Raw genomic sequence first — 22,706 nt, 5'->3', positions numbered from 1 at the left:
TATTTTATAAAAAAATAAAAAGAAATAGCTGGACACAGTGGTGGTAGAACTGGAGATTCAAGGCCAGGCATACTGCATGAGACTTTTTATCAAAAGTGAACAACTAAAGCAAACACCAGAAGGGTAGCTTTGCGATTTAATCCGTCATAGAGACAACACAGGAGCATGTTCCCAGCAGGATGACGCCCTCTCTGCTGAGCTGAAGCTAGAAGTGCTGAGGATGCTAAGTTTTGCAAAGTTCTTGAAGACACAGAAATCCTTCTTATACCTTGCTGGTGGGAATTTAAAACAGTAGAAACTAACATTTTAGGCAGTCGTTTTGTCTGTTCTTCTTTGAGATAGCATCCCACTTTCTTCACTTGAACTAAGAAACTCACATGGCCTGTGCAGGAGCATGCGTAAGCTGACAGTGGCAGACCGGGAAGGGCGCTGGGAGGAGACAAGGAAACACGTGACTTACTTTCCTCATTACTGTGACTGGATACCAACACAAAGCAATGCAAGGGAGAAAGGGGGCCTTCGGCTCATGGCGTGATGGGGTACAGTCTACCATGGATGGGAAGGCGTGGTGGCAGCGGTGTAAGACCGCTGGGCACACTGCGTTCCCAGTCAGCAGCAGGGAAAGAAGACAGCAATGTCCAGCTGGCCTCCTCTTCCCCTCACCCCCTTTTTATTGAGTCTGTGACCCAAATCCAACATGTGTCTCACAGGTGGCTGCAAATCTAATCCAGTTGGCGATGAAGATTAACCACCACAGACAAACTGAACATACATCCACACTTGATGAAGCTCAGATTTGTACTGATTGGCAGAAGCTAGAGTCCTAACAAGTTCAAGAACAGACAAACCAAATCTGTGGCTTGTAGAAGGCAGGAAGTCATGGTGGTACTGACCAGAGTACACAGGGAGGGCTGAGGAGCAATATGGTACCAACTGGGGGTTCTGAGATTGTAGAAAGTGTCCTTTTCTTAGTCTGGCTGCCTGTTGTCTGAATGCACTCACTGGCTGAAACCCACAGAGCTTGCCAGATAAGGTGGCTCAGGCCTATAAGCCGATATTTGGGAGACTGAGGCAGGAAAATTGCCATAAGTTTAAGGCCAGCCTTGGCTACATTGTGAGGTCCAAGCCAACCTGGGCTACAGGGTAAGACTCCATCTCAAAAGACCCAAAACAATCCATGGATCTGGGATGATGGCGGAACGTGGTGTGTGGAGCATTTGCTCAGCAACAGGAAATCCCTGGGTTCCATCCCTAGCACCACAGAAATCAGGCATGGTAGTGTACACCTATTGTCCCAGAAAGCAGGAAGAACAAAGAGCCAGGGCCAGTCTGGACTACACAAAACCCAGTGGAAATAACAAACAATCTATGGGGGTTTATACTGAAAGATTCTGTACCCTAGATCAGTGAGATGGCTCATATGGCATTATCTATCACTTGATATCACTCGATAGCATGATCAAGTAAAATTGCCTCAGTTCAATTCCCTGGTACCCACATGGTGGAAGCAGAGAACCAACCCCCCCAAGATATCCTCTGACTTTCACATGTGTGTGCTGTGGCATGTACAAACACCCACATAATAAACAAACAAACAAACAAATGTAATATAGAAATTTAAAATGTTTTAAATTTTAATTTGATGCCAGATAAATTTTATTCAATTATAGTATCAGGGTAAATTAAAGTAAGGTGCAATTTGTAAGGGGAAAATTTCATCATTACAGAATACTAATATTGATATTAAATAATGATTTTTATTTTTGCTCAACTGGATCTTGTATGAGGACTTTGTTAAAACTAATCTGGTTGTATTTATCTATTTATTTCTTTTTTAAAAATATGGAACGCTTCATGAATTTGCGTGTCATCCTTGCACAGGGGCCATGCTAATCTTCTCTGTATCGTTCCACTTTTAGTATATGTGCTGCCGACAGTTCTCACTATATAGCTCAGGGTGGCCTGGAGTTTGCTGTGTAGACTAGGCTGGCCTTGAACCCCCAGAGATCCCACCTGTCTCTGCCTCTTGAGTGATGGTCCTAGAGGCATGCTGCTGTGCCTGACCCTGGCTGTATACAGGACATCATGAGCTTGTCACTAACCCAGGAGATCCCTGCTATTTGTTTTGAAACCAGGGCGGCATGCCTCCAGTTATGTTTTATTCTATTTTTGATTCTAAGATCTTGGTTAGAATACGTGTGTGTGTGTGTGTGTGTGTGTGTGTGTGTGTGTGTGTATCCCAACACTTGGGAGGTAAAGGCAGGTGGATCTCTGTGAGCCTGAGACCAGCCTGGTTTACATAGATCTCTGTGAGTCTGAGGCCAGCCTGGTCTATGTAGGATCTCTGTGAGTCTGAGGCTAGCCTGGTCTACATAGCCCCGGATGGGCTATGTAGAGAAGACCCTGTCTCAATAAAATAAGATAAAAGTTAAAAACCTTAAAAGTTACAGTTGGGAAAGGGTGACCGTAAGTTTCTATGGTATTTTATGATGTGAACTTCTCACTTAGGAAGAAACCATGATGGCCCTTGGGGAAAATGCTGTTGGTTATCAATAAGATACTGAGGATGCATGGCCGCAACCAGCAGGGGCTGCAGCAATCCCTGACACTCTCACTGGGTACTGGTGGCAATCAACCAGCAGGGGCTGCAGCAATCCCTGACACTCTCACCTGGCTGGGTACTGACGGCAGAAGGAAACTGAGCAGAGTTCTATGTCTGTCTTCTTTTTTCTTCAAATATTTCCTCAGTAATCCCTGCTTGAAAAGCCTATTTCGGGCTGAAAAGATGTCTTAACACTCAAGCGTCCGCTCTCGCAGGGACTGGCATCCTGTTCTCAGAATCACCTTTATAGCTTCAGTTCTGGGGCACTAGTGACCCTTCTGTCCTGTGCAAGCATCACTTTGTCGTGTGCACACACAGCCATACACACAAGTTAAAAATAGACTAATGGTATCTTTAGATGGCTATTTAGTGAGCAAACATACTTGGGGTACCCCAGGGTTAGAAGAGCTCTACTAGTAAAGATTTGAATGCAGGTTGAGAATAGAGAAGACTCAGAGGATTGGTTGGTTCCGTTTATTAATCAGATACTAAGCATCATATGTGTGAACGTTCTGCTGATGCCAGAATAAAGCATTGAATAAAACATGCTGTTCCTGCCCATATCAAATTAGATTACCAGAAAATAATTAACTTTAATTCTTATCAATTTTGAGGCAGTCTAACTCTTGTCCAGGCTTTCCTGGAACTCATTGTGTAACCTAGGTGGTCTCTGAGGTCACCGCTGTTTTACGCTCCCGCTCCTCAAGTTCTGGGTCATAGGTTTAGTGCCACACCTTGCTTAACAACAATGATAACAAAAAGTCAGCAAGAAAATTGTGCAAACGTTGCAAGGGAGACTGACAATGTGATTCCACCCTCAAAAAGAGGCTCAAAGGTAGCCAGAAATCTCCATGTGATCAGCAAACTTAGTGAGTCTGGTAGACTTCCAGCCAGAACTGTCAGAGGCAACGGCAGCCAGACCCTCAGTCAGCCTTAGCTGAGCCCACAATACAATATCCTATTCCTAGAATGACCAGGGCGGGTTGGTCACCCTTAGAGAAAAGCTGTTTAAACTTACTGCTAACATGCTGGAAATGGAAGAAGGCTGACGAGTTAGACCACACACACACAAACAAACACACACACACACACACACAAAGTCAAGTTTTTTCTAGAGCTCTGATGCAGCCTAGGGTCATCCATTGTAAGAGAAAAAGCTAAAAGACGGAATTTTGTCCTTCTAGGTCTATTCGTCCTGTTTATAAAACAACAGACAGAAAAATACCCACTAAAACAGATTAAAACAACAGTTGTTTTTTAATTTAAAAAAGGTATTTATAGCTGGGCAGTGGTGGCACATTCCATTTCATCCCAGCACTTGGGAGGCAGAGGAAGGTGGATCTCTGAGTTTGAGGCCTGCCTGGTCTACAGAGCGACTTATAGGTCAGCCAGGGTAATACAGAGAAATCCTGTCTCGAAAAACTAAAAAAAAAAAAAAAAAAAAAAAAAGTACTTATGTATGTATTTATGTGTGGGTGTTTGCAGTGCCGGTGGAGGCCAGAAGAGGGCGGTGGATCCCCCTGGAATTGGAGTTACAGAACAGGTTGTGTGAGCCTCTTTCTGGAGGGTAGCAGAAGCCCAGCCCCACCCCACCCCCACCCCCGCAAGAGCAAATGCTCTTAACTGCTTAGCTGTCTCCCACCCTCAAACAAACCTTGCAAATACAAAAACAAACGTAGTCCTAACCCTTTTAAAACAAAGGTCTCACTATGTAGCCCAGGGGAATCACAGAGATCCTCCTGCCTCAGATTTGCTATTACCTGCAGCTCTAGTTCTGACCTTTAAAACAATAAAAATAAACTAACAGATCTAAATGGTTTTTTATAAAATTTTTTTTCATTTTTCTTTCTTGACCAAAACAAAAAGTGAAAATAATCAGAGAGACTTTTTGGGTATTTTTTTTTTTCCCTAACGTCAAATTTGCCTTTTTTTTTTTTTTTTTTTTTTTTTTTTTTTTAAATCCAGCAGTTTCAGACTGGAAAGTTGTGGCCTCCCCCGCCCCCCTCTGAGGGACTTAGCGGGGGGGGGGGGGGGGGGGCAGGGTCTCTTCCAGGCAGCCAGAGGCTTAGGCTGCTGGTCTGTTTTCAAGGCTTCCTGTGAGCCGGCCACCATGAACTAAAAACTTTCAGGAAACGCCACGCAGACGAGCTGGCCCAGGAAGTCACGCACCGAAGGGTCACGGAAATCCCCGACCGGGGTTGCCACCACGGGTGAGGAGGAAGTGCGTGTGGTTTTTACCCTGGAGTTCCCCGAGCCTCCGGAGGAAAGCACCCGCAGTGGGCCCAGCCTTGGGCGGGGCAGGGTGGGGGCGGTCGGCAAGGCCAGCCCGGACTCTTAAAGGCGTTGCGACACTCAGAGGCGCCCACAGGCAGGGACAGGTGCCACCCCCGAGATCAGAGGTCTTTGCTGGCGTGTAGAGCCAGGGGAGCGGGCTGCGGTGAGTACACGCGCATGGGGAGCGGGTGAGGGTCCCCGAGGCGGGTGCTGGATCCGAGGCCTGCAAAAGCGGCTGCTCCGCCCCTCTGGTCCTGCCGGAAGGTGGCTTGTAGGATGTCCACTGATCCTGGCTGCCCATCTTTGAGCCATCCTGGAGCTCAGGGTCTGTTTCGTTTCTGAGTGAGGCCCTGGAATTTTAATTCTACTGCTTCACGAGGCATCTGGGAGGCTCGACACAGTGAGAACCCGGGCTTTAAGGACAAGCTTGGGGAAGCTCCGAGTGGGAGTGGTTGTTTTTTTTTAGTGATCAGCTCGGGAAAAACACCAGGGCTCCTTATTTTTGGGGAGTGATGGGCCCCACACTATAGCTGAGACTGGCTTTGAACCCTGGAAAACACTCCTGCTTTAATCCCTTGAGTGCTGGGCTTACAGGTCTGAGTCACTGCACCCAGTTTCTCAACAGTGATCTTAATCCAGCCAGTAAACGGCTGTAGTCATTTCTCTATCCACCAAATGCCAGGTTCTGCCTTAAAGACTTGCAGGTATGTTTTACATTTAACCATCAACTCTAAGAAGCAGGCACCATTATTATCTCCGTGCTGCAGTGGGGAAACAGAGGCATATGTGGTTTTTCTGGGTCTCACTATGTATCCCTGGCTGGCCTAGAACTGTATAAAGAAAAAAATAGGCTGACTTTGAACTCAACAGAACATCTATATGTCATTGATATCTACCCGCCTCGACCTCTGGAGTGCTGGGATTGAAGGTGTGTCTGGCCACGTGGTGGTTTCCTTTGTAAAAGGACTGACACCCTTCCTTGAACCCCTAGGAGGTGTGACTCCAGGGCTTGGAAGGAAACTTCTACTAGGCCAAGTTAGCAGTACAGGGAAAATGTCCTTAATGAATGAAGACACTGTGGACGTGATGGGCCCCGTCAGCTGTGCTAAAGAACTTCCTCAGCAAGAAGTTTTCCTGGAATTAGTAGTGCAGGCTGTAATCGTAGCTCTTGGGGAGTGGAGTCAGGAAGATCAGAAGTTCAAAGCCAGCCTGGGGTATATGTCTACACAACAGCATCGAGGCTCAGTGTCTTTGCTGGGCCCTGTGGCCGCAGTTACTACAAAAATGAAAACATGCGGCCTGTTCTGCAGGAGATACAGTCCCAGGCTGAGGGAGAAAGACACATTTACCCCGTAGTCAGAGAGGTGACAGCTGACCATCCCACAGTGTGGGGACACCCAGCAGCCCTCGGGGTCTACTGGTAACGGCAGAGTAAGCAGAAAAGAGATGGGGGCACTAAGCTTGTCTGTAAGGAATCACTGGAAAGGCGAGAGGGCTCATGCGTGCTGAATGGACAGGGGCAGGAGTCAGGACGTGTCTGAGAGGGAGTATGCCCCAGTGGCAGATGCCAGCGCTTCTGTGAGTTTGATGTTAGAAATATGGAGAGTGTTTGAAGGGGTACATGGACTAACTATGGTTGTGTGGACATGTGATTCATGAACAGATGTTCTGTTGACTTGGTTGTGGAGGAAGGGCCTGAGCCAGGAGAGGCTGGAGTAGAAAGCGGCCTTTGAGGTGGTCTTCATTTGGGGGCTGAGGGACTCAGTGTGAGTACTGTGTAGAGAGCAGGGTTGTGCAGGGATGGAGGCGATGTGAAGAGGAGTCTGGCCAAAGCAGTACAAGAGAGTAGGTCCAGGAAGGAGGAGTTGTTTCTCTGCGGTGGCCAGTAAGCTTATGAACACAGGCAGGGAGCCGGCTGCCCCTCAGTGGGGAACTGAGGCAGTGGACTGCACCTCTTGCTGAAGAAAAGAGCCAATGAGTGGATATGGAAAAGCGGTTTTGGAGGGAGGGACAGGCGGCCTGGTGACAATCCTCCAACCTTTCCCAAACGGTGCACCAACTCAGGACTAGACATTCGGATATATGAGCTTGTGAGGGCCGTGCTCATTCAAACCACCACACTCTGTTTGTTGCACCACTATTCACGGTGGTACAGATGGGATTCCTATTAACAGATAAATGGATGAAGAAAAGGTGTGTGTGTGTGTGTGTGTGTGTATGTGTGTGTGTGTGTGTGTGTGTGTGTGTGTGTGTAAACACTAGAGTACCACTCAGCTGTAAAGAGAATTACAGGTATCATCTGAAGAAATACATGGAACAGGAAATTACGTTAAACAAAAGAAGGCAGAGGTATAAAGACAAGAACGCCTTCATTTCTCTAGAGGGACTGTTACTTCAAATGCTAGAGAGGTGGGAGGGGCAGAAGGGGCTGAAGAAAGGGTCCAAGCACAGCATATGCAGATGTGTGAATGTCACCGTCAAATCCACCATTGCATAACCAGTGTACGTTGGTAATTCTGTTGAAAAAAAGATTTATTTATTTTATGTAAGTGGTCTATCTGCATGTCCACCTTTATGCCAGAAGAGGGCATTAGATCCCACTAGAGATGGTTGTGAGCCACCATGTGGTTGCTGGGGATTGAACTTAGGACCTCCAGAAGAGCAGCCAGTGCTCTTAACCACGGAGCGTCTGTCCAGTCCCTGCTTTAGTAATTCTAATACAAACAATTAGAAGGTGAGTTGGTGACTCATGCCTGTAACCTCAGGACTCAGGAGGTTGAGGCAGCATGCTGCTGTGAGTTTGGGGCCAACCTGGGCTACACACTGAGTCCCAGGCCAGCCTGGGCTACACAGTGAGCACCAGGCCAGCCCAAGCTGTAACGCAAAGGAAAACAAGTCACATGAGAAGAATGAACTCAGATCTTGTGACTCTTGAGAAATCACTGAAGATTGAGGACACTGGGGCTGGAGAGGTGGACCAGTGGTTAGAGCATGCGGGCTCTTATAGTCAGGAAGGAAAGGGATTTCCCTCTAGTTGTGTGGCTGTATTATTGTCTCAGATGTGAACTCGGGGAGCTGGGTGCAGAGTTTATGTGAACTCTGCAAGCTTTTTTAAAGTATAAATTAATTTCTACGTGTATTTCTGTGTCTGTGTGTCTCCGTGAGCTGGGGTCTGTAACCGTGAGCTCTGTGTGAGATGGCTGGCCACAGCCAGGGCAGCATTCCTCCCTCAGTGCTGGGGCTGAGGCAGGGGCCTTGATCGCACCCCAATTCCAGCCCAGGTTAGCATAGCTTCTTGGTACACACCAGTCTCTGTCTTGGAGAAAACATCGTAAGGAAAAGGCCATTGTGACACTTGCTTGTAACCTTAGCATTTGGGAAACAGGAAGATTATGAGTTCAAGTCTGTCTTAGACTACATAGGGAAATTCCATCTCCAAAAAGAGGGAGTGGGAAGAGAAAGAAAAGAAAAAGACATTGTGCCATGACACTGAGTTATTTGACTTTAATTTCTCTGTTCTAAACAGGTTGACAAAGGACACAAACCCTTCTACTCCCTGTAGCTTTTTTTTTTTTTCAGTTTCTTCTGTAAACCGAAACATCTCAAAATGGAGGCCTAAAACCCTTAAAGGGACTTAGTCTAACCTCGGGGGTGGGGGGGGTAGTTTTGTGCATGGAAGGACAGATTAATCACTAAGTGGACTTTTGGGGTCACTGTTTGAGATGCTCATTTGAAGCCTGTACTCTGACTCTGAGGTGTGATTATTATGATTTGGTTGTGAATTTGACTACTGGAAAGGAAAGAGTTCTGTGACTGGGCACAGTGTTGAGACACTCTTCAGAAAGCCTGGCATCTCCCACTGACTGACAGCTTTAAAAAGTGCCCGTGTTCAGGAAAGATCCAGACATGTGTGCCGGTTATCCAGAGGACATGAGTAGTCAGCCTTCTGCTGGAGTAGAGACGTGTGCTCACGAGGTCGCTGACATGTTAAAAGATTGCAACAACAACAGAGAACAAACAGGAACAAAATGTTCCAGTAGGCCCTGCAGATTTAGAGGAAGACAGACAGACAATACATGAGCATTGAGAAACCGTCTGCCCACAACGCCATTTGTCCTCTAAAGGTCTGCATTGAGGGTCTTTTAGATAGACTGCAAGCGTGGGAATGGCAGCAGCTACTTATTCTGATCAACGAGCCCGTTTAGTCAGGAAGAAAACGTCATAGAATGACCAAGTTTTCATAACCTTGTAAAGGGGGCACTGAGGTTAGACACAGTGATTTCCCCTGAGGGATACTTGTGACAGCTGTGGGATGCAGGAAGCCACACCAGCCGGTGGCAGCCAACTCCTGGGCCGTTGTTCTAGAGGCAAGTAAGTCTTACATGAGAAATTCTCAATTCGAAGGTCTCTGCTGTTCAGATGGTAATAGACTTATTTATTGTCTTGCTCAGGGAACACTCTCTGTGAGATAATTTCTGACCAAAACTGAAAGTTTGAGTCTCAAGCCCACAGTGATGGTCCACACCTTTAACCCCAACATTCAGGAGGCGGAGGCAGGCAAATCTCTTGAGTTTGAGGCCTGCCTGGTCTACAGAGTGAGTTCTAAGACAGCTAGGGCTACACGGAGAAACCTTGTCTCCAAAACCAAACCAAACTAAACAACCTCCCCTCCCCCCCCCAAAAAAAAAAACAGAAAAGAAAGAAAGAAAATATACAAAGTTTGAGACTTGTTATATAACTCGGTGGTCAGGCATGGGCTTTCTGAGCCCAAGGCCCTGGGGGTCACGCCTCAGCGCTTTCCCAGATGAGCACAAAAGGTATTCTGAGTAGTGGACCAATTAGTTAAGTCTGATCCTGGTCCTTTGGAAGGAAACAAAACCAAACAAAAGTCTTTAAGTGGTTTATTATTTTAAAATTGTATCTGAACCTTGTTTCATCCAGTATGAATACATAGCTTCATGAACCAGACTTTCTGTGCAGGTGAACAGCACTAGTGCAGGTTGGTGACGGCCACTCGTTCATTCTAGTGGCCAAGAGAAGAAGCAGGCTTGCCGCTCAAGATGCCTGGCACAAGGTGCCCAGAATGGAGTTAACTTCTGTCACACACTGGGTATTAGGTAGAATCTAGTTTTTATTGTATGCATGAAGATTGTACAAAAGTATGGTTGTGTGTAATTGTGCCTTAAAATGTTTCAGGGTAGGATTTAGACTTTCATCCCACTGAATCCCAAAATACATAGAAGAAAAAAATGAGTTTGTTCTTATTTTAGGTGCTCAGCCTAGTAGTAAAACTGACCCAAAGCCATGCACAAAGCTACCTCCCCAGAGGAAGGCTCATCCCTTCCCCTCCCCACCGTTTCGTCATGAACATGGTTCAAGACAGTGTCTTCCTGTCCAAGCTGATGAAGAGTGCCGGCACCTTTGAGTTGAAGTACGACTTTTCCTGTGAGCTGTACCGCTTGTCCACGTACTCGGCCTTCCCCGCTGGGGTTCCTGTCTTGGAAAGGAGCCTGGCTCGCGCTGGCTTTTATTACACGGGTGTCAATGACAAGGTCAAGTGCTTCTGCTGCGGCCTGATGCTGGACAACTGGAAACAAGGGGATAGCCCTGTTGAGAAGCACAGACAGCTGTACCCCAGCTGCAGCTTTGTTCAGACTCTGAATCCAGCCGGCCGCCTGGAAGCCAGCCCTCAGCCCCCTCTTCCATCTGCAGTGCCTTCACTATTTACAAGTTTGGAGAACACTGGCTATTTCAGCGGCTCCTATTCAAGCTTCCTCTCAGACCCTGTGAACTTCAGAGCAAACCAAGATTGTCCAGCTCTGAGGACAAGTCCTTCCCACATTGCAATGAATACAGAGAAGGCCAGATTACTCACTTATCAAATGTGGCCATTGTCCTTTCTGTCACCAGCTGACCTGGCCAAAGCAGGCTTCTACTATGTGGGACCTGGAGACAGGGTGGCCTGTTTTGCCTGTGGTGGGAAGCTGAGCAACTGGGAACCGAAGGATGACGCTATGTCAGAACACCGTAGACATTTTCCCAACTGTCCATTCTTAAAAGAGTCGAGTCAGTCTGCTCTAAGATACACTGCCTCTAACCTGAGCATGCAGACCCTCACGGCGCGTGCGAGAACATTCCTTAACTGGCCATCCGGTGCTCTGGTTCATCCTCAGCAACTTGCAAGTGCGGGCTTTTATTACACAGGTGAGAAGCTTCATCTGAGACTTGTAAAGATCCGTCTGTGTTGTGCTCTACTTGAGAGTGGGCAGATTTTGTGTATTCATAAGTCTGGTTTGCGTGAATTTCAGGACACAGTGATGATGTCAAGTGCTTTTGCTGTGATGGTGGGCTGAGATGCTGGGAGTCCGGAGATGACCCCTGGGTGGAGCACGCCAAGTGGTTTCCAAGGTAAGTGCTTGGAAGTTCTCCTTTGCACTTCTCTGGTTTTCACGAGATACATTATTCTCCTTTGTAGCACTTTTGCCTCTTAAGTACCGCAGATTGTATTTTGTTTTTATATAGGTGAGTCTTTTGCCTGCCTGTATGTCTGTGTACCATTTGTGCAGAGGCCTGCAGAGGGCAGCAGAGGGCATTGGATCCTCTGTGACTGGAGTTTAAGATGGTTTCGAGCAAACATGTGCGGACTGGGAATCAACCGTGCATCCTCTGAAAGAACAATCAGTTTTCTCAATGGCTGAGTCCTCTCTCCAGCCCCATTACTTCAGATTTTAAGCGTTGTGACAATTATAAAGAATATTCACCGCAAAAAGCTAAAAAGGGAAAAAATATTCCCAGATTTTTAAGTGCTTTCCATTACTCTAGCTAAATTTTTAATATACTTATTTATTTGTTCTGTGTGTGTGGTGTGTGGAGGTGACAGGACAACTTTTGAGAGCTGGTTCTTTCCTGTTCTCTGGGGTTGAGCTCACGTTACCAGACTTGGTGGTAAGCACCACTGAGCCGTCTCTCCAGCCCCCACGGCTGTAGTTTGTAAAGTGCAGGAAGAGTCATAGCTGCTCCGTGCTGGCATGACTTACTTCACGTCCCATATCCAGTTAGCAGTGGATCTCTGTTATCTAGGGATCGGCAAACTCACCGGTGGAGGGGTTGAGTTGAGTGTCCCCACTCTTTCCCTCAAGTCTGTAGGCATGTTGTCAGCCCCTAAAATCGTTGTGGACATGATCAGATGGCTTGTGTAGAACTCTCTGCTTCCATGTCGCCTTGAGGGTGTTTTAGGAGCCTTAGAAGAGTTGCGGGCAGTGAGAGCTCAGAGCAGAGACAGCTTGTTGGTGTTGACTTGAGGGTGGTGGCTGAGGGGGCTCCGTGACCACCACTCAGCGGCTCAGCCTTGACAGCACAGGGGATATTCTCCCCTCCACGAAACCCCTCTTGGTTGCAGTCTCTGTGTCCTCCTTGTGCCGAGTCAACAGCATGGGGCTTATGTGTGTGTTCAAGCTCGTGAGAAATGCTTACTACCCACACTAGATTAGCCCTACCCAGTGTACCACAGACTTTCCAGAAAGGCATGGTATATCCTGGTACTGATAGAACTATGAAATAGAAAGTGGTGAAACTAATTTTGTAAAACAGCCGAAGTATATGAAAAGTCCTAGAAGTCAATGAAATTTACCCTAACCTCAATAGGCATCACCTTAAAAACGCAAATTCAGAAATTCACGCGCAAGGGCTAGCAAGATGGTTCAGTGGTTACCGCCCTTGGTTCCCAGCACCCGTATTAGGCAGCTCACCCGCCATTTCGGTTCCTGAAGGACCAGACGTTTCTGACTTCCATGGGCCCTGCATTCACATGCAGAAATATGCACACAGAGACATATACACAGACAAACAAAAGTGAACCTTTAGAAAATGTCCAAAGGGAACGAGTGTGTGCAGACTCGGACCTTAGTGACCTGGACTGATGTTTTTCTCCCAGCGTTAGGAACCTGTCAACTGGGTAACCGGATTTCACACGAGGTGAACACTTAGACCTGAATTTGTCATTACATTTCATGTTTTTAAATTAAAATGGATTTTGAATCATAAAAATGAGCATACTGAAATTACTTCCATTTGGAAGCTGGATGAGCGACGTTGTCTTCTTAGGGAAAACCCTAACTCCCTTGTTTCCACCATAGCTGTGAATATTTGATAAGAATCAAAGGACAAGAGTTTGTCGGCCGAGTTCAAGCGGGGTACCCTCATCTGCTGGAACAGGTAGGAAAGACCTCGTTTTTCTCTGTAATTACTGCTTCCCAACAGAGACACTTTTAAATTTATTTTTAAAAATTTAATTATTTGAAAAATTATGTTTAGAAATTTATTTGTAAAATAAAGCACAGTACTATTGTAGTGAAAAGCAGAGAGTTTTAACACGCCTCCACGCACAGGCCCAACACCCCTGTGCCAGAACTGCTCTGTGAGATGCTTAGCCACATGAAAGACAGGTTCGTCGTGTTTTTCTTCACGCGTTTGTCTCATCCACCAGCAGTGAATCAGAGTCTGAAGCAATTAAGTTAAATTTGAGGGGCAAAGTAAATTCTTCTTAAACGACTCGAGAAAGCATTTGTTACTGCTCCTTGAGAAAAGCAAGTAAGAGTTTATTTCATGGTCTGAGGTTCAAAAGCTTGTCAGGCATGCGCGAGGAACCGCGGAGGGTAGGCTCCCCAGCAGAGGAGTAGCTGCAGCTCCGCTCCCTGCAGCCACTGCGCATGGGAAGCACTTGGCTTAGAGCCCGCCATTCAGGTCCCTGGTGAATGAATGCAATCCTGCTTCTGACTGAAAAGAATGTTCAGCAGGTCTGTTGGTCCTTTAAGTCAGCGCAGCGGTGGAGTGCAGCGTCCATTTAAACACATCCTTCTTTCCCCTGCAGCTACTGTCTACCTCAGACACCCCAGAAGATGAGAGTGCAGAGTCACCAAGTACGTATAATCATCATAGCGCGTCTAAGTGAGCCGTTCTGTGCCGAGATTGAAGGTGGAGATGGGTGTGGTTATAATCAAGTGTTCAGGAGGTGGAGGTGGAAGGATTGTCTGTTCAAGGCCCTGTTGAACTGCTTGAGACCCTGTCCTAAAGATAAACAGAAGGGTTGAAAGGCTATAATGGTAAATGCACATTCATGCCGATTTGTAATTCCCTTTGATCCCCTCCTGTTACGGCCTGACAAGCCTCAGTGTGCAGGAGCTGCTTGGCGCACGCTCAGGAAGCAGTGCAGATGTCTAGTTCATGCCCCAGCCCCCTAGACGGTCGGTGTGAACGGGTGCCGCGGATGTGGTCTCTATTTACAGTTGTTTCTGCTGTTTGATTTTGATGGTCCTGTGAACCGAGAGCCTCAGGCCTGCCAATCATAACCTCCTTCACTGAGCTCCACCCCATAGCCCTGGGCAGCTACACTTTATCCAGACTAGTGCATGCGGCCTTCCCCTGTTGTTGGGCCATTGTGGGAACAAACATACTGTGCCTTCAGTTGCCGACATATTCCTCCTGTCCATAGAGAGGGTGGAACATAGTGCTCTGATCCTTTCACTGGGACTCCAAGGCTCACACTGCCAGTGTAAGTTGCATGTTACTTAAACCCAAGAGGTAGGAGAGAACATTTGAACAGGTGCTTGGCTCTGCTCTTTAGCATTCAAAGCAATATATTTTAATAATTTATTTATTTTTATTTTATGTGCTTTGGTGTTTTGCCTGCATATACACCTGTGTGAGGGTGTCAGGTCCTCTGGAACTTAAGTTACAGACAGTTGTGAGCCATCATGTGGGTGCTGAGAATTAAACCCTGGTCCTCTGGGAGAGCAACCAGTGCATTTAACTGCTGAACCAGCCTGGGGGAGCTCAGGGCCAGCCTGGTGGAGCTCAGGGCCAGCCTGGGGGAGCTCAGGGCCAGCCTGGGGGAGCTCAGGGCCAGCCTGGGGGAGCTCAGGGCCAACCTGGGGGAGCTCAGAGCCAGCCTGGGGGAGTGCCAGGCCAGCCTGGTAACCTAGTAACCTGGTAACCTTGTCTTAAAAGAGCAAAACAGGGCTGACAGATGCCCAGTGGTTATAGGCTGCCAGGCTCACAGCCTGGGTTCTCTGCCCTGGACTCACAGGTAAGAGAGAACTGACTCCTGAAAGCTGTCCCCCGACACCTACGTGCATGGCATACCCACCTTGTCCAAAACCCATAAAACCAAACAGACTAGACAGTGAACGAAAAGTCTCTCTGGAGGAAATACTTGTCTCAGCAGAGAGCCCAAGAGAAAAGGAACCTGCTAAGTAACAGGGAAGGCATATCCGGAAGAGAACATCAGAGGCTGTTTTGTCTGACAGGAAGTGAGCAGCAGCAAGCAGATGATTGTGTGGGGCTAACAACAGAATCTGAGCTAAGAGCTCGTAGTTGGTGAGCCCTAGGGGCAGAATGCAAGGGCACAGGCAGGAAGCTGGCATTTGAATAGCGAGGGCTCAGGCTGTGGTTGGATCAGGTGGAGTTCTTTCCCTAAGGTTAGTGGAGTTGAGGAGGTTAATCGCGGTGTTGTAGTGCTGAAAGGGGTCCTACTCAGGACACTGGAGCGCTTGCACTGAGTGATAACAATGGCTTCTTTCAAAATTGGGAAATCACAATAGTCAAGTTATAGCTGAGCCAAAGTTCTCACTGGCAGTTGGATGGATAAAGATAATGTAGTGCATACCTGTGACCTCAGCATTTGGGAGACTGAGGCAGGAACCTTGGCTATATGCTGAAACTATGTCTCCTGCAAACAAAAGAAAACAGGAAAAAAAAGGAAAGGAAGAAAAAATTATGCAACCATAAATTAAATGTGACACCATGACATTTGCAGGAAATGGAAAGAACTAGAAATATCAAAGTTCATGATATGTGTGTATAAATATATTGCATTAAAAACGTTGTACACAGCTAATAGATGCTAATAAAAAGAAGCAAATATATAGAATATATATTTGATTTAGAACACTTACTAGTTTATCTAATATAGAAAAAGAAGCCCCTTGCTTCTGGAGGAATTGATCCCTCCAGAACTAGTCATAGGCTTCTATCCAAGGCAGTAATATTCCATATTCTTACTTCGACCGTTGAATATACATCATTTTAAAGTTAGCAACATGCATACAGTGTAGTGCCTGTGTATTTTTCAGACTGTATGGCTTTGATATTGCAATAACTTGCTATTTTAAAAGTCTGTAAACCCAGGCAAGTGGGTTTGTGCCTGCAATCCTAGCACTAGGGAGGCTGAGACATGAGAATTGCCATGATTTTGAGACCAGCCTGGGCTACATAATAAACTTGAGCCTTGACTGGGCTATAAGGAATCTCAAAACAAGAGCCTCAACAAAAAGGTATACAGGCGCTGTTAATGTCTACTAAATCTCCCTCTTCCTACAGTTGTGCATTTCGGACCTGGCGAAAGTTCAGAAGATGCGATCATGATGAACACGCCTGTGGTTAAGGCAGCTTTGGAAATGGGCTTCAGTAGGAGCCTGGTGAGACAGACGGTTCAGCAGCAAATCCTGGCCACCGGTGAGAACTACAGGACCGTCAGCGACCTCGTGATAGGTCTGCTTGATGCAGAAGACGAGATGAGAGAGGAACAGAAGGAGCAGGCAGCTGAGGACACAGAGTCAGGTACAAATTCACAAGGCCCTTCTCCAGAGAGATGGAATGTCACCTTATGCAAGTTCTAAAAAGATGCTCATCCATCCAGCCTGATCTTTCTTATGTTTCATGATCTGAATTCAAATTCTGAAAAAAATTCTTCATGATAAAGTGCATTGTGAAGGGTCAGGGAGATAGCGTGGCAGGTGAGGGCGTTTTCTGTGAATCTCAGCACTAGAGTTTGACCCCAGAACCTGTCCTGTGGAAGGGGAGAGCTGACTGACTCACACAGGTTTCCTATGATCTTTACATGCATGCTGTAGAACATGTGCACGCATGTGCGTGCACACACACTCACACACACATCACACACACTCACACTTTTAAAAAACACTTAAGAATTGATCATTATAATAAAAATAGTATACTTTGAACAAACTCACACAAAAGTGCCATGTGACCTGCCAAAGCCTGGAAGATCATACAATCCTTGATTTTTGTTTTCTGTGTTTGCACACAGATCTTTTCAATTAGTAAGCCTGTATATTTTCCTCTTAGAGCAAAATTTGCACTAAGAAACTTGATTTCAACAAACTGTCAAATAAGTTCTCAATTTTGAAGACGTGTGTGTGTGTATGTGTGCTCGCGTGCGCGCGTTCATGTGTGTGCCATGGCATGTAGACAGAGATCAGAGCACGTCTTAGTGAAGCCAGTGCTCTCCTCCCACCTTCTTTGGGTTCAGCATCATAGATGTGTCATTAGGCTCTTGCCTTGAGTGTTTTCTGCACTGAGCCATCTCGACCCACAGCTCGTTCTTGATCCCAGGATGGTCACTCATTCTTCTTTGTTATAAATCGAGATGGGATCCAGGAGAATTGTTAATTTGAATATTAGGGTAACAGTATGTGTTAGATGGCAATGTTTAACTTTTTTTTTTTTTTTTTTTTCGAGACAGGGTTTCCCTGTAGTTTCTAGAGCCTGTCCTGGAACTAGCTCTTGTAGACTAGGCTGGCCTCGAACTCAGAGATCCGCCTGCCTCTGCCTCCCGAGTGCTGGAATTAAAGGCGTGCGCCACCACCGCCCGGCAATGTTTAACTTTTTAATTAATTTTTAACTTTATGTTTACCTGTGTGGGTTTTGAGTGTGCTGTGTGTGTGCAGGAACCCTTGGAGGCTGGGACAGAGTGTCGGATCGCCTAGACCTGTGTCTATAGGAGGTTGTGAGTCACATGTGCGTATCGGGTCCTCTGCCCGGGCAGCCAGTGCTCTTAACCACTGAGCCATCCCTCCGCCTCCTCCACTCCCACCCCTTCTTCTGAGACAGGGTCTCAGGTATCTCAGACTGGCCTTGAACTTGCTATGTAGTTGAATCCTGATCTCCCTTCCTCTGCCTCCCAAGTGCTGTGATGACAGGCACGGACCACCATGCCTGGCTTAATACACAGATTGGTATGTAAGTCCCTACCTGCCCATACAAGAACTGCCTTCCGTTACTATATCTTAATTAATGCAGCCATCGGATTCTATGTCCTGTCATATTAGCTGTGTCTGTGCTCAGAACCACCTTCCTCTGGGCATGTCCTCACTCTGGTGTACACTAAAGCTATGCTGATCTCTTTCCTGAACATGGACCAAAAAGCAGACTGTTACTCATTTTCCTTTTAACTTTTGAGACAGGGTCTTGCTATGTAGCCCAGGCTGGCCTTGATGGCATGACCTTCTGCCTTAGCCTTCTGATTGCTGGGCTGCACAGTGAGTTCCAGACTAGCCTAGGTTATGGCAGAAGACCTTGTCTCTAAACCAAACAGGGCGAGTGGTTGGTGTAGATTAATTGGTAGAGTGCTTGCCAGGCATGTAGGACTCCTGTGTTTAACCCCAGATGTGGTACACATGCCTATAATTCTTGTGCCTTTGGGTGGAGGCAGAAATTTAAGGGCATCCTCAGTGATGAGATGAGTTTGAGACTGGCCAGGGGTACATGAAAAGACAAAACCAAACAGGAAACAAAATGCACATGTATGACTGATTTTTTTTTAACTAAGCAACACTTTTTGTCCTTTTTAACATTGTTCTATATGTGTCCTTGTGACAAACTCAATGCATCTAAAATCTAACTACTCTTCCGCCCTGTCATATTAGTATTCATCATTTTGTAGATACAGCTTTATAGTAGAAAACAGAGCATTGCCAGTGAAGAGATAAATGCCAGGCTACGGACATCGCTCGATGACAGAGCGCCTGCCTCGCATGCACAGCACTGTGTACACCGGGCCTCGTATCACACATCTGGAAAACTGGCACTAAGAAAGTAGTGGCAGAAAAGTCACAAGTTTACTGCCACGGTGAACTGGAGGCCAACCTGGAGTACAGGACATCTTTAAATTATGAATGCATAAGTTATTTCCTTCGTGTGTTATGTAGGCACAGAGAGACGCTTGTGAGCCGAGTCTGAACATGTCTCTCTTTCTCTCTCTCTCCGCCTTCCCCTGTAAAGATGATCTAACATTAATCCGGAAGAACAGGATGGTGCTTTTGCAGCATTTGACGTGTGTGACGCCGATCCTCGACTGTCTTCTGAGTGCCGGGGCAATCACCGAGCAGGAGTACAACGCTGTGAAACAGAAACCACAGAGCTTGCGCGCAGGAACACTGATTGATACCGTGCTAGCAAAAGGGAGGCCTTCAGCAACCTCGTTCCGAACCGCCCTCCAGGAATGTGACCCCGTGCTCTACAAAGATTTATTTGGTGAGTGCTAGCAAATTATTTGGGGGGATTTTCTGTGTCAGTTGGAAAATTGGAGATTGTTGAAAGAAACTGGTCCAACTTAAAAATTTTAATTGTACAAAATTTAGGACTTTTGTTGTTAGTATTATGAGTTTTTTGTTCAAAGTGTAAAGTGTTTAAAATCTGTGGGGTGAGGGGTGATGGTGAGATGGCTCAGCAGGTAAAAGTGCTTTCCCCTTGTCTTAGGGTTTCTGTTGCTGTGAAGAGACACCGTCACCATGGGAACTCTTATAAAGAGAATATTTAATGGGATAGCGCGCAGTTCAGAGGTTCAGCCTGTTGTCATAGTGGGACATGGTGGTATGCAGGCAGACAGGCAACAGGAAGTGGTCTCTCTCACTGCCTGTGGCTAGGACATATATGAAACCTCAAAGCCTGCCTTCACAGTGACACACTTCCTCCAACAAGACCACACCTACTCCAAGACCACACCTCCTAACAGTGCCACTCCCTTTCAAACTACCACACCCTATAATCCCAGCAGAAATCTGATGACCCAAGTTTGATCCCCAGAACCCATAGTGGAAAGAGAAAACTCAAAGTCATCCTCTGGCCTCATCATGCACACTGTGGGATCCTGGGCATGTGCGTGCATGCACGCACATACTCATAAGTCAATAAATTTGCTGCTGGACGTGGTAATATGCACCTATAATCCCAGCATTCAGGAGACTGAAGCAGGAAGATTATGAGTTCAATGCCAGCTTGGGTTACAGAATAATTCTATTTCTCAAATATTAATACTAGATAAATAAATTTGTAGGCTATATTCTTGCCTGTGGATTTGGTTCAGTGAGAGCCTGTTTGGCCTAACATGAATGCATCATGCCCTGGCTTTAATATCTGCATTACAAAATTGAATAAAGAAAGCCTGGTCTAGGGGCTGGAGAGATGGCTCAGAGGTTAAGAGCATTGCTTGCTCTTCCAAAGGTCCTGAGTTCAATTCCCAGCAACCACATGGTGGCTCACAACCATCTGTAGTGATGTCTGGTGCCCTCTTCTTTATATTATTGTATAAATAAAATATTAAAAAAAGCGTAGTCTATAGCTGAATACCAACTGTGGATGTCATAGTAACGCCTTGCCCTTTCTTCCCCAGTGCTACAGGACATTAGGCGTCTCCCCACAGACGACCTTGCAGGTAAAGAATACTAACCCTTTAACCTGCAGAAATCATCTTTGTGTGTGTGTGGGGGGGGGGTCTCTAGAGGAAAAGCAAATTGCTTTCCGTTAAAATTCTTTTTTCTTGCCTCACATAGCATCATAGCGTCATGCCATGTGACCAGAGCTTGGGAATTGGAGGTGGGAGAACCAAAGTCTGAGGTTTCTTGGGCTCCCCAGAGTTCATGTTTAAAATAAAAAATTTCCCTGTTTTCATAGCTCTACCAATGGAAGAGCAGTTGCGGAAACTTCAGGAAGAAAGAACGTGTAAAGTGTGCATGGACGGAGAGGTGTCCGTTGTGTTCATTCCCTGTGGCCATCTGGTTGTCTGCAAAGACTGCGCCCCCTCTCTGAGAAAGTGCCCCATCTGTAGAGGCACCATCAAGGGCACTGTGCGCACCTTTCTCTCCTGATGATCCGCAGCGGCTACCCCAGTACCTGGGCAGTGAGTGCAGGAGGGGCGGAAGGTCAGTGTCATCCTCAGCTATATGCGGAGCTCGAGGCCAGTCTGGACTGCACAAGACACCATCTCAGAATAAATCAGCAAATACTTATAAAAATGAAAAACGAGGGGAAAAAGAAAAAATGGTGCCTAAACTCAAGAATGAATGGATTAGCTATGTAATAGTTTAACTATTAAACTGATTTCGTTTCCTTAAAAGTGCTATTTAAGGAAAAAAGAGTTCTGAGTTCCAACTCAGAACGCCATTTTATGTACACGAATTTATGTAACACCTGCCTCTGAAGACATGCACATGCACACTCCCATGCTGGGAGATAGGCTTGGTTTATGATGCTGGCATTGTTTATGGTGCAGAATTTGAAATCTTTTTGAGTTGCCTTAAGAACTGGGAACACAGATTTTCCCACTTCTTTTCTAAGTGTTTTATGCATGGAAACTCCTGTTATTTATTGAATCACATTTTAGGAATATGAAATTTTTATAAAGAAGTTGTTAGGAAAAATTAATAAAGCAACAAAATTACTCTTGTTATTTGTTTTATGATACTGGCAGTTTAGTTGCAGCCATATTCCTGCCATACCATTTTAAAGAATTCTTATATGCTGGGTATAAGGAGATGGTAGAGTCAGTGAGGTACTTGGTACAAAAGCTTGAGAAGTGAGTTCAAATCCCCAGAGTCCCAGAAAGTCAGGTGTGGCAGCATGACAGTTGTCTGCGGGAATAAGCCTAATGCTTCCTTGACTGGAAATGCGTACAGAATGAGAAGGTGAAGGGGAAGGGAGCCTTGGTGACTACTCAAGGAGAGAAATAACAGAGCAGGCAAGCTCTTCCCTGAAGGCCACCCTTGAGTTCAAAGATTTCGGACCAATCAAAGGAAGCGTGTTCACAACTAGCTGTTAGAGCGTCAGTTGACACACCTGGGAAGAGAGAGTCTCAAAGGAAGAGTGGCCTCCATCAGATTTGCCTGTGAGAATATCTGGAGCATTTTCTTAGTTGCTAATTAATGTGGGACTGACCCACCCCAGTGGTGGTGCTACCCTTAGGCAAACCATCCTGGATGGCATTAGCCCATGGTGGTAGTGCTATCCTTAGGCAAACAGTCCTGGATGGCATTAGCTCACGGTGGTAGTGCTAACCTTAGGTAAATGGCCCTGGGTACTATAAGAAAGCAGGTTGAGCAAACCCAGAAAGCTGGGGCTGGAGAGACGGCTCGGAGGTTAAGATCACTGACTATTCTTCCAAAGGTCCTTAGTTCAATTCCCAGCAACCACATGGTGGCTCACAGCCATCTATAATGAGATCTGGTGCCCTCTTCTGGCATGCAAGCATACATGGAAGAAATGTTGTATACATAATAAATAAATCTTAAAAAAAAAAAAAGCCAGGCAGTGGGCAGTGTTTCTCCCCATCTCTGCTTTAGTTCCTGTCTCCAGGTTCCTGTGTTGGCTTCCCTCAATAATGGACTGTCACCTGCAAGCAAAGCAGCTTTCCTTCCTGAGTTGGTTTTAGTCACTTTGTTCTCAGCAACAGAGAACAAAGCAGGGTGTGCAAAGAGCCTTATTTGGCTGCAGTGGGAAGACAGTACGGCAAACAGGAAGTTCCTCACAGGGGAAGCCTTCTAGAAAGCTCATGGAGGCCTCCACTCAGACTCAGACGGGAAGTGGTGGGAGAAGTTTCAGAAGGAAGACTTTCTTGTCTAAGTGCCTTGAGCAACAGCAGGGTAGAGTCTGGGTTGAAGAATTCCAATGTGTTCCCAGTGATCTGGGTCTGGGTTGGGAATTTGCAGAGTTCTTGGTATCTAATTGAGAGTGAAATTAGTTGCACGCCATTTGCAAA

General features: G+C 46.3%; 1 protein-coding gene and 1 non-coding gene across 4 annotated transcripts; one reads left to right on the top strand and one right to left on the bottom strand.

Annotated features, from left to right (window-relative positions):
* Positions 1 to 1,836: 1,836 nt before the first annotated feature.
* LOC119810862 lies at positions 1,837 to 1,940 on the bottom strand. The gene has a single exon (XR_005284808.1). It is a non-coding gene; the product is annotated as a U6 spliceosomal RNA (small nuclear RNA).
* A 2,764-nt stretch (positions 1,941 to 4,704) lies between these two features.
* LOC119809564 (baculoviral IAP repeat-containing protein 3) lies at positions 4,705 to 21,392 on the top strand. 3 transcript variants are annotated; one of them, XM_038322457.1, is made up of 9 exons: positions 4,705 to 4,812; positions 10,147 to 11,080; positions 11,185 to 11,284; positions 13,012 to 13,090; positions 13,746 to 13,794; positions 16,253 to 16,492; positions 18,956 to 19,207; positions 20,346 to 20,387; positions 20,627 to 21,392. In XM_038322457.1, exons 2-9 carry the CDS (start codon positions 10,240 to 10,242, stop codon positions 20,818 to 20,820), a joined length of 1,797 nt encoding a protein of 598 aa, XP_038178385.1. In that variant the 5' UTR covers positions 4,705 to 4,812; positions 10,147 to 10,239; the 3' UTR covers positions 20,821 to 21,392. The 3 variants fall into 3 exon arrangements, with proteins under 3 accessions (XP_038178385.1, XP_038178382.1, XP_038178384.1); XM_038322454.1 differs by lacking the exon at positions 4,705 to 4,812 and adding an exon at positions 4,855 to 5,039; XM_038322456.1 differs by lacking the exon at positions 4,705 to 4,812 and adding an exon at positions 5,589 to 9,247.
* Positions 21,393 to 22,706: the final 1,314 nt, after the last annotated feature.

Source organism: Arvicola amphibius, chromosome 3 (assembly GCF_903992535.2).
Source record: "Arvicola amphibius chromosome 3, mArvAmp1.2, whole genome shotgun sequence".
Lineage (NCBI taxonomy): Eukaryota > Metazoa > Chordata > Mammalia > Rodentia > Cricetidae > Arvicola > Arvicola amphibius.
This window is presented reverse-complemented; position numbering and strand designations above follow the sequence as displayed.

What these genes read in the sequence shown, in the direction of transcription:
- LOC119809564 (XM_038322457.1), top strand. Translation starts at nt 10,240, where the DNA reads ATGAACATGGTTCAAGACAGTGTCTTCCTGTCCAAGCTGATGAAGAGT. An exon ending in TGCGGGCTTTTATTACACAG is followed by an intron (nt 11,081 to 11,184) that starts GTGAGAAGCTTC and finishes CGTGAATTTCAG; the next exon opens with GACACAGTGATGATGTCAAG. An exon ending in ACCCTCATCTGCTGGAACAG is followed by an intron (nt 13,091 to 13,745) that starts GTAGGAAAGACC and finishes TTTCCCCTGCAG; the next exon opens with CTACTGTCTACCTCAGACAC.